A 10,808-nucleotide genomic window follows, 5' to 3' on the forward strand; every position below is an offset into this window, starting at 1 on the left:
CTTCAAAGTTGACAGACAGCCTCTCTGCTCCCCGGCGCATGTCCCTGGAGTTATCCCCTGAGGTGCCCAATTTCAGGTGCTTGCCACTTCAGCTGGACATGCGGGCCGTTTTCCAAATAGTTCGTAGAGAAACAATGGGGATAATGTTTTTGTTTGGTTTGGTTTTTCGAGACAGGGTCTCTCTGTGGCTTTTGGAGGCTGTCCTGGAACTCACTTTGTAGACTAGGCTGGCCTCGAACTCACAGAGCTCCACCTGCCTCTGCCTCTGCCTCCCAAGTGCTGGGATTAAAGGCGTGGGCCACCACCACCCTGCTTTTTTTCCTTTTGGCAGTGGGGATAAGGATGACGATAGTAAGACCCCAGGCCCTGAAAAGGTGTGGGCTTTGTCTTCAGGTCTCCATGGTAATGACAGGTTCAGGGAAGTTAGCTCATGGTCATCCCTTAACAAGAGGTAGGATCTTAGCCCAGCACTCATGTTGGCCAATTCCCTGTTCCCATGCAGGGATGGAACAGGACAGCTCAAAGTGATGGCCTTCTTGTTGTTGCTTGCCTTCTAGAGGTGGAAACCAGGGCTTCTTACACACTAGACAAGTGCTGCGCTTTCACCTACACCCCAGCCCCTCACTGGGGGATTCTAGGCAGGGGCTCCACCACTGAGCCACACCCCAGCCCTCACTGGGGGATTCTAGACAGGGGCTCCACCACTGAGCCACGCCCCCAGCCCCTCACTGGGGGATTCTAGGCAGGGGCTCTACCACTGAGCCATGCCCCAGCCCTCACTGGGGGATTCTAGGCAGGGGCTCCACCACTGAGCCACGCCCCAGCCCCTCACTGGGGGATTCTAGGCAGGGGCTCTACCACTGAGCCATACCCCAGCCCCTCACTGGGGGATTCTACGCACAGGTTGTACCATTGACAATCCTAAGCCCATTTTTATCATTGTTTTAATTTTTTGTTGTTGTTATTACTAGTGTTTGAGACAGGGTCTCTTTGTTTTCCTGGCTGTCCTGTAACTCACCAAGCTGGCCTTAAATTCACAGAGATCTGCCTACCTCTGCCTTTTGAGTGTTTGGATTAAAGGCGTGTGCAGTCACACCCAGCTACCTTTGTTCTAGATTATTTGATTTTATGTATTTAGGTGTTTTGTCTCTGTATATGTGCGTGCACCCCAGTGTGCTCACCATCCAGCTATCTTTCTAGCTGCTGTTTCTATTTTGCGAGGGTCTCACTAGGTTGCTTGGCCTTGAACTCACTCCGGCCCTCTTGTGTCTGTCATTAATCCCCTGAGATTACTGGCTTGCATGGCCAGGTCCAGCAAGGCACCAGTTTTCCGTCTCAAGATAAATGAAAACTGGCGGCATCCAAGATGGGAGGGCGTGGTCAGCCCTTTGCTGTTGTCTCAGGCAAGGTGGCGGGAACTCTGGCTGGCCTGACCTTAGCAAGAGGAAGTGAGTCCACTTGTGGCTGGGGATTCACAGAGTCAAAGTTCTGGTGTTTGCTTCTCACGTGCTGGCCCCAGGCCTTTGGGATGGTCCTCTGACTCCGTGAATACCGGGCGTGCAGTGGCCTGCCCTGGAGTACATGAGTGAAGTAGGAGGCGCGGGTGTGTAGTGATGGAGGACCGTGAGGAATCAGTGTCTAGGAGAGGGACTGCATAGCCTCCTTGAGGATAGGTCCAGTGTGGCAGCTCATGACTGTGACCGTAGCTGAGGCAGGAGGATGGCCTCGAGTTTAAGGTCAGCCTAGACTACATAGTGAAATGCTATTTTAGAAAAACAAAGTGGCCACGGCCATTCAGGAAGGAGGCCTTGAGGAAGGGCACAGCAGGCTGGTGTGGGGTCCAGGCAGATGCATCTGCCCTGCTGGTCAGTGGCCAGCAGGGCTTGCAGGAGGGAGCCCAGCCCTGTTTTCTGCCTAGGTGACTGTAAGCGCTCCTTCTCTGTAAAGGGGTGGTTGGGGCTGCCCAAGTGACGTCAGCAGCAGCAGGAACCAGGGCACAGCTGTCATGGGGCAGCACTCTGGCATCCAGGCTTTTAAGCATTCCTGGGCCTCACCCACCTCCTTTTGCCTACAGTGATCAATAAATACAAGCGTAGGCGATTTCAGAAAACCAAGAATCTACTAACGGGAGAGACAGAGGCTGACCCGGAAATGATCAAGGTAAGCAGAGGTGGGGCTGGTGGGCTCACAGTGTCTGTCACCTAGTTACAGACAAGATTTGGTCAGGACGGGCGGCCGCCACCTCTGTGACCTTCCCTGGGATGTGGCCACTGCAGCAGGAGACTGTAGACAGGGTTAGCACAGGCCGCCTCAGGTGGGGACCCTTGCTCCAAGTTACGGTGGCCGCAGATGGACAGGCTACGTTGACACCATGCAGCTGGCATGGAGCAAGCGGGGGAGAAAGACGGTGGGCTGAGCACACCAAGGTATTGCCTTTCCCCATGCTGTGGGCGGGAGCCATAGTCCCAGAGCCGAGGGCTCCACTGAGAGGGCATGCAGAGACGCCGGGTGTGGGCCAGGCGCTGTTTCCTGCCCATGGCCAGCCTGCCTCTCTCCCACCTTCAGGTGAGAAGGTGGGGGATGGTGGGGTCTCAAGTCTGCTGTCAGGGTTAGTAGGTGATGGGCGCCAGTGTGCGCCTCCCAGACATGGCTGTGGTGGCTGCTCTTGTGCCCAGCTGTCATGGGAGGGCGTGAGCACCCATAGCTATGGGGCCGCTGTCTGCCCGAGGCCCAGCCCTCATTCTTACCTCCCCACAGAGGGCTGAGGACTACGGCCCTGTGGAAGTGATCTCACACTGGCACCCCAACATCACCATCAACATCGTGGACGACCACACACCATGGGTGAAGGGCAGCGTGCCTCCCCCTCTGGACCAGTGTAAGCCTGTGGCCTTGTGTTTGTCAGCCCCATCTGAGACGCTCCTGACCACCCTGAGCCTCAGTCCTCCCCCCCACTCCTGTCAGGAGCCAAGGCTGGGCCACCGTGGGCGGGAAAGGCTGCAGACCTACCCTAGAGTATCAGTCACACATGGCTTCTCACTTCTGTAGAGCCGGGGGTGCATGGCCACCAGTGTTAGCCTTCATTCAGAGCCACGCCCTTTGCCGCTGTGTCCCCGTGTACGGGGAGAGACGCTATGTGGCATCTCGGGAGGCCGAGCCATGCCCACCCTGTGTGCCCACAGACGTGAAGTTTGACGCAGTGAGCGGCGACTACTACCCCATCGTCTATTTCAACGACTACTGGAACCTGCAGAAGGATTACTACCCCATCAACGAGAGCCTGGCCAGCCTGCCGCTGCGCGTCTCCTTCTGCCCGCTGTCGCTGTGGCGCTGGCAGCTCTATGCCGCGCAGAGTACCAAGTCACCCTGGAACTTCTTAAGTGACGAGCTGTATGAGCAGTCGGATGAGGAGCAGGATTCGGTGAAGGTGTGTGGGGTGGCGGGGGACGGGTAGGGACCCACCCCCGCCCCTGCCCCGTGCTCCCCACCCCGCCCCGTGCTCCCTCACTCCCCCAGAGCTGCTTTCCCAACTGCCTAGGCTCCCCAATCCAAGCAGGAAGTGGGCCCCGCCTCAGTGACCTGGCCCCCTGAGTCCTCAGCTGTCTCCTTCTCTATCATGTGTGCTCTGGGGCTGGGTGTGGCTTATGTGGGCTGGGCTGCAGGTGGGTGCCATTCCATGCTGTCCTTCTCCTGTGTTAGCTCGCTCTCCCGTGCCCTCCCTTCGCCTGCTTTCCTTTGGCCCTGAACCCTTTCTCGGGGAGTCCCTAAAGCGGGTCCACAGAGGTCTTAGCGGGTCCTGCCTGGGATCGCAAGGGACGTGTGGGAAAAGGCAGTGAGGTTCCACAGCAGGGCTAGGACAGTGCTCACAGGCTCCCCTCCCCAGGTGGCCCTGCTGGAGACCAGCCCGTATCTGCTGGCGCTCACCATCATCGTCTCCATCGTCCACAGTGTCTTTGAGTTCCTGGCTTTCAAAAATGGTAGGCATGGGGCCCCGGGACATCAACAGAGGCAGTCCCTGCTCCCTGATCCCTCCCCTGCCTGGGGTCTCAGCTGCACCCCAGAGGCCCCGTGGGCGTGACCCCAGCAAGCACACAGCTGAGGGTGGGGCTGGGCACCAGGGAGCAGATGGGGAACTCCGAAACCAAGAGAAAGGGAAGCCCCGGGGCTGTTCCCAGTATCCAGCCTGTCCGGGAGGCCCCCACGTGTAGCTACCCACTTCTAGAACAACCCCTCGCTATCTTCCACTGCAGGTGAGGAGGCAGAGGCTCTGTGAATGAAACTGCTGGCTGCCACTGCACAGCTCTGCAGTGGCGGTGACTCCAGCTGCTCTGTCAGCTTCTGGGCCTGTGGCCCACAGTGCAGGGGTTGGGAGGTGTCCTGATGTGCCTGCGGTTGGCGGAGTGATGGGCACCTCTGTCCTGCTCACATTGCACGATGGAAGCTGCCATCCATAAGAGTATAGTGGATAAACTAGAAGGTTCTCAGGGTGGCCTCTTGTGGAAGGCCTTACATGGGGAGGTTCCCTGTGCGCTACTGGCTCCCGATGGAGCCGAGGCCCAGCTGGCCTAGCTTGTGTGAGGCTCTCGATCCATCCCCAGCACCACAAGACAAACCCTAAACGACAAAACTGATTCAGCACAGCCAGAGATTAGTGAGGAGCAGGTGTTGCCACGCATGTGAGCTCGACTTTGCCCCTGTGCCAGGTGTCCCCCGATCCAAGGAGGGATTCTGTCCACTTGGCCTCCAGAGTCCTGTCTCCAGACCCTTCCCCATCGTTCTGGGGGATGGATGACCTTGTGAGTGGGGTGTGCTAAGCCCCAGGTTTGGGCGTGTGGGCCAGGGTCCATGCTCCTGTGTCATAAATGCCAGGGGTCCTGTGGTCCAGATGACCTCTGGAGGCCAGGACTGAGGATAGATAGCCCACAGTTGGAGTGGGAGGCTAGAAAGAAAGGTCCCCAAGCAGGAACCCTGGACCGTCCTGTCTAGGGGAGGTAGGACGGCATTGAGTGATGCTGACCTTGTCCTGCTGTGCCAGGCTGTACACCTTAAGGTTGCTACACTTGTGCCGTTAGCACCCGAGCGTCCTCACTAGAAATCCAGGGACCAACCCCCCGGGACAGGGTGTTCCTGTGCTATGCGGCCATGGGAAAGTCCCGTGTACCCTCTGCTTTTGTGGGAGAGAGCCACCCAGGTAAGGTGGCTGACTGTGTGCCCACGCCCTCTGCAGACATCCAGTTCTGGAACAGCCGTCAGTCCCTGGAGGGGCTGTCAGTGCGCTCCGTCTTCTTTGGCGTTTTCCAGTCCTTTGTAGTTCTCCTCTACATCCTGGACAACGAGACCAACTTTGTGGTCCAGGTCAGCGTCTTCATCGGGGTCCTCATCGACCTCTGGAAGATTACCAAGGTCATGGACGTCCGGGTGAGTCAGGACCCAGGTTGCTGTGGGCTTGCAGGGTGAGAAGGGGGTCGCTTGCCCAGCCAGGCCCGCCTTGGTCTCTAGGGGTTTCCCGACGTCAGCCTGGCTCCCAGGACCTAGGGGATTTTCACAAGAGGGGATTTTTTTGGGGTCACATTAGGGCAGGGGAACTGGGAAGAGCGAGGAAGGGCAGGGACCGTTTCTGGTTGGGGAGTGGCAGGAGCCAGGTCCCAGCTGACCTTGACCTCCTTCCCGGTTACAGCTGGACCGGGAGCACAGGGTGGCAGGGATCTTCCCCTGTCCAACCTTCAAAGACAAGTCCACCTACATTGAGTCTTCAACCAAAGTATATGACGATGTGAGTGCCCCCATGACCCTGGGGTGCCCCAGGCACCCACACGAGAGACAGGCTGGGCCGTCTGTCCTGCCTGCTGGTGTCACTGCCAGGCCCATATCACACCCTGTATGCCCTGCCTGCCACATCTACTTCCTGGCCGAGTCCAGAGTTCCCAGAGCCACCTGGAAAGTCCCCTGGCCCAGCCTGCTGGACCAGGTGTGGGTGGATCAGGACGAGAAGTCGGGCCACTGAATGGCCTGCAGAGCCAGCCCCACCCCGTCCTGTGACCCCACAGATGGCGTTCCGGTACCTGTCATGGATCCTCTTTCCGCTGCTGGGCTGCTATGCCGTCTACAGCCTTCTGTACCTGGAGCACAAGGGCTGGTACTCGTGGGTGCTCAGCATGCTCTACGGCTTCCTGCTGACCTTTGGTGAGCAGGCCCAGCTCTACCCTGCCTGGAGGGCCTGCCAGTGTCGGGGCCCATCGTTCTTGTAGGCCACAGCCATGACGCTGGCCGTGTGGCCTGGCTTTGCCCCACCTAGAGGACTGGTGCCAACAGGTGCTCTCAGGCCCATGTTCTCGTGCTACAGTGAGCGTGGCAGCTGAGCCCCGGCCTGGGGCTGGTAGGGGAGGCAAGTCCACTTCAGAAGACCGTGCCCATCCCGCGTGGGCACACATGGGATCAGGGAGCCCTAGGGAGGCTTCTGGCCTGGTCAAAGAGAAGAAGCCAGGCCCTCACAGTGGTGATAAGCACAGGCAATAAGGGGTGCGCTTCGGTGGGGCTTAGGAGCCACTCGGGGAAGGCTGCCTTGACAGTACCTAGAGGTGACCAGGAGGGACCACACAGACTCAATGTGATGACTCATCTATATACTGTCACACTTGGCAGGCTGAGGGAGAAGGATCTGAGGTCAAGGCCATCCTGGCTATAGCCTAAGATCTGTGTCAACAGAGAAAACAAAAAGTCATTAGAAAGGCAATGCAAAGATCCCGGGGTAGGCTGTGCCAGGCAGGGGTGCAGAGCGGGCTGTGGTGACTGGCCTTGGTGTCCTTTGTCTTCCCTCAGGGTTCATCACCATGACACCGCAGCTCTTCATCAACTATAAGCTCAAGTCTGTGGCTCACTTGCCCTGGCGAATGCTCACCTACAAGGCCCTCAACACCTTCATTGATGACTTGTTTGCCTTTGTCATCAAGATGCCTGTCATGTATCGGATTGGCTGCCTGCGGGACGGTGAGGCCCTGGGGACCCAGGGACATGGGATGCAGTGGGCAGGAAAGAGCCTCATTCTCCGGTGGGGTGGGCCATGTCCTTTACACAATCCCTTCCCCCAGATGTGGTTTTCTTCATCTACCTCTACCAACGGTGGATCTACCGCGTCGACCCCACGCGTGTGAACGAGTTTGGTATGAGTGGAGAGGATGTCTCGGCATCGGCATCCAGGGCCCAGGCGCCCACTGCAGCAGGGGCTCTCACACCAGCGTCCAGCACAGCTGTCACTGAAGAGGATGCCTCCGCAGTCCCAACGGCCACTCCTGGGGCCAGCACTGCCAGCCAGCCCCAGGAAGCCTCTCCAAAGCCAGCAGAGGACAAGAAAAAGGATTAGCCACTTGGGTCCTCCTCATCTGTTCCTGGTGACCATCACCCACCTCCCTGGCAACTCACCTCCCTTCCCTGTCGCCCTCTTCCTGGACAGATCAGGCCGGGGCGTCAGGAGGCCCCCAGGGGCCAGGGCCCAGTGTGTGAGATGGGGCCAGGCAGGCCGGGGCTGGCTGTATGTATGTGGAGACACCGTCGGTCGGTCGGTCGTCTTGTCTATCCGTCTGTCCTGTGTGTTTGCAGACATCTCGCCCTGCCAGCCCAGCACCATCGGGAATCATGGTGAAGCCAGTACGGCGCCGAGGGTGGGCCAGGCGGGGAAGGGGCCAGGGCTCCTCTGTGGGATGCCCGTGGTCCTCCATCATCTTGTCCCTCATCCTCTGACCACCCTGCTCCCAGACCGCCACCCTTTAACAGTCTGGATTTAATAAATTCATATGGGTGTTTAACTTAAGCTCAACCACGGCACCTCCTCTGCCTTCCTTGCCTGGAACAGGCAGCTGGCTCAGGTCTGAGAGGGAGGCCTGGAGGTGAATGGCAGGGCATGGGGCTCGGCAGTTGTCCTTTCCCTTTCTTAACCCTGCTTACCTAGCGTGAGTGAGCACGGCCTAGCACTGTAAACCAGTCATGGTGGTGCGTACCCATACGTCAGAACCAACCTGGGCTACCGGTGACCCTGTCTCAGAGATGGTAAGCGGCTCAGTGGTTGAAGAAGGCATTTGCTGTGCAACCCTGGCCACCAGGGTTTGCACCACTATTAATGTGCCACAAGGCTACACAGTGCCAGTTGATCACTAGAGCAGACATCACAGTAAGGCAGAAAAAAGGGAGCCAAGTGGGGTGAGTTTGCCTATGCGCACGCGCGTGCACACGCGCGCCCCGTGGCACACATATCCAAACACATGAATCTGCCTTGCAAGGGGACTCCCAAAGATTTCTTCCATCTTAAACTTCGATGAAGCTGCTGACAGAAAGCATCCCGTGTCCCTGTGTTGAGCTGTATGGCGCCAGGCAAGGCCTGGGACAGTAGACACTACTAGACCTGTCCGCGCGTGAAGAGGCCACCACCAAGAGAGGCAGCTGTACTCGACACCCCTCAATGGAATGGGGACACCTTAACGGGGCTGTACCAGTTCACCCCTGGAGCCTCAGCAGGGCAGAGTGAATTCCCTAAATATCGTCCCTAAATAACGTTGGCCTCAAGGACCCATCTGAGTTGTCAGTGTGCTGAACCGAGTCTGTTTACCTACTCCAGAGAAGTGACAGCCACTGGACTGTTTATGTCCCCATTTTTCTGTAGTCGTCTATACTGCACGGGGTGCCTGGACCAAGGGCCACCAGGGTTCCTCTTGTTCCTGCGGCCCCAGTACCCTCAGAAGCCTACAAAGGGGCTCGTGCATGTCCCCTGGGACACAAGTACCCACAGGGTAGATAAGTTGGTGTTTCTTCAGGACACCTCTTACCCTGTCCTCAGGTTCTTCCAGCAGCTCTGCCGACTGGTGGATACATCATGGCAGAGTGCCTGTCCCTTTACCGCACCAAGTCCTACTCGTGAGAACATGGCTAGGGTTGTCTGCCATATCCATTTGTTTTCACAGACATAGGAGCATATTTAGAGCCCTTGCTGGGGTGCTGGTGGATGGGTCTATAGTGTCAGGTCAGCAGTTTCCAAGCCTCTTGGCAGAGACGGCACAGGACAGGTCTGTATACACAGTAGGGGCCAACATCATTCCACAGCAGTGCTTTGAAGCTCATAACCTGGCAGGGACCCTAGAAACTTGTGCTCAGTGGCCACACCTCATCCTTGACTTTGACAGGCCGAGGCAGGAGGATTTGAAGAATTTGGCCAGCCCGGGCTATACAACAGGACTTAGCACAGGGCGATACACATGCAATCCCAACACTTGGGAGGTAAAGGCAGTAGGGTCAGGAGCTCGAGGTCATCCTCACCGCCTGTAGATGTGTGAGTCCAGCCTGGGCTGCCAGAAACTCTGAAACACAAGAAGACTGCATGCACTTTATGCTGTCAGCCCCTTTGAGAACAGTGCCCTGCACTGTTGAATTATGTAACAATTTTCTCATGTTCACAACAGCCCTTTCAAGTTTATGCTGCTGTTTATCTGTACCTTCAGATGAGAATCTCAGAATTTCCCCAGCTGGGCATGGGGGTGTACACCTTTAATCCCAAGCACTCAGGAGGCAGATGCCAGCCTCGACTATGTAGCCTGACAAGGAGTTAGTAGTTTGAATGGTGCGGGGGCCATGGAAGAGCTATGACGAAGGTCAAGTGTACCGTGTCCTTATTGAACCCTCAGCATCCTGTTTGGGGAAACTCAAAAGTCCAGAGTGGAGAAATCAATTGCGTGGAGTCAGAACTGTCCAGAAAACCTAGGATTTGAGCACAAGAAATCTGACTCAGGACCCTGAAATTACAACTTATTTTAGGAAACTGCATTTTTTGTTTGTTTTTTGAATCAGGGTTTCTCTGTGTAGCTTTGGAGCCTGTCCTGGAACTCTGTAGACCAGGCTAGCCTCAAACTCACAGAGATTTGCCTGCCTCTGCCTCCGCAATGCTAGGATTTTTATTATTGCTGATTTATTGATTTTTGAGACGGTTTCTCTGTGGCTTTGGAGCCTGTCCTGGAACTAGCTCTTGCAGACCAGGCTGGAACTCACAGAGACCCACCTGCCTCTGCCTCCCAAGTTCTGGGATTAAAGTTGTGCTTATTTTTCGAGGCAGGGTCTTGCAATAGGTAGCCCCGATTAGCCTAGAACTCATGGCAAACCCCTGCATCCAACTTTCAAATGTTGACATTCCTGGTGAAAGCCATCTTGCCTGGCCCTCAGATTTGCTCTTGAATTCACAGTCCTACAGTCTCAGATCCAAGGCTGGTGTGAACAACCCTGCCCAGCTCGGCACTTGCTTTCTTGATGCTGGGGAACCAATCCAGGTCCTCTTGTGTACTAGGTAGGAGCTCTACCACTGAGCCACACCTCCCCGGGCCCTCACTGGGGGATTCCAAGCAGGAACTCTGCCACTGAGCCACACCCTATTCCCCTTATTTTATTTCTCCTCTTTTTTGTTTTGTTTGTGTTGAGACAAGGACCTACTGTGCAACAATTGTTGTCCTGGAATCCACTACTTGCCAGTGAATCGTCCACCTCTTCCTTCCCAGTACATATACCTGGCTACAGTATTTTTGCATGCTGCTGAGAATACAGCCTAGGGGTCTCATACATGTTAGGCAAGCATTCTATCATAAGCCACATTCTCAACCCTACAGTTAGGAAACACTGGTGTGGCTGGTAAGCCTGATGATGAGCTTATACGATGGGAGATGTCTACCCCAGGCTTACATAACACACTGGTACGTAACCCTCCTGGTGCAAAAAGAAAAAATATATTCTTTCCTATTTAACCTATTCCCGTTTCCACTTTCATCAAATTATGCTCT

At 56.3% G+C, this 10,808-nt stretch overlaps 1 protein-coding gene across 1 annotated transcript in view; it reads left to right on the top strand.

Moving 5' to 3' along the window:
• Positions 1-7,813, top strand: part of Clptm1 (CLPTM1 regulator of GABA type A receptor forward trafficking) — a 30,170-nt gene extending 22,357 nt beyond the window's left edge. Inside the window, exons 6-14 of the mRNA XM_051207592.1 lie at positions 2,075-2,160; positions 2,758-2,878; positions 3,183-3,427; positions 3,884-3,977; positions 5,228-5,418; positions 5,678-5,773; positions 6,048-6,183; positions 6,820-6,987; positions 7,089-7,813. Of these exons, the coding sequence (XP_051063549.1) occupies positions 2,075-2,160; positions 2,758-2,878; positions 3,183-3,427; positions 3,884-3,977; positions 5,228-5,418; positions 5,678-5,773; positions 6,048-6,183; positions 6,820-6,987; positions 7,089-7,360 (1,409 nt within the window). The 3' untranslated portion in view covers positions 7,361-7,813. The remainder of the gene's footprint in view (positions 1-2,074; positions 2,161-2,757; positions 2,879-3,182; positions 3,428-3,883; positions 3,978-5,227; positions 5,419-5,677; positions 5,774-6,047; positions 6,184-6,819; positions 6,988-7,088) is intronic.
• Positions 7,814-10,808: the final 2,995 nt, after the last annotated feature.

This window comes from Phodopus roborovskii, unplaced genomic scaffold (assembly GCF_943737965.1).
Source record: "Phodopus roborovskii unplaced genomic scaffold, PHOROB, whole genome shotgun sequence".
In the NCBI taxonomy this organism is placed as follows: domain Eukaryota; kingdom Metazoa; phylum Chordata; class Mammalia; order Rodentia; family Cricetidae; genus Phodopus; species Phodopus roborovskii.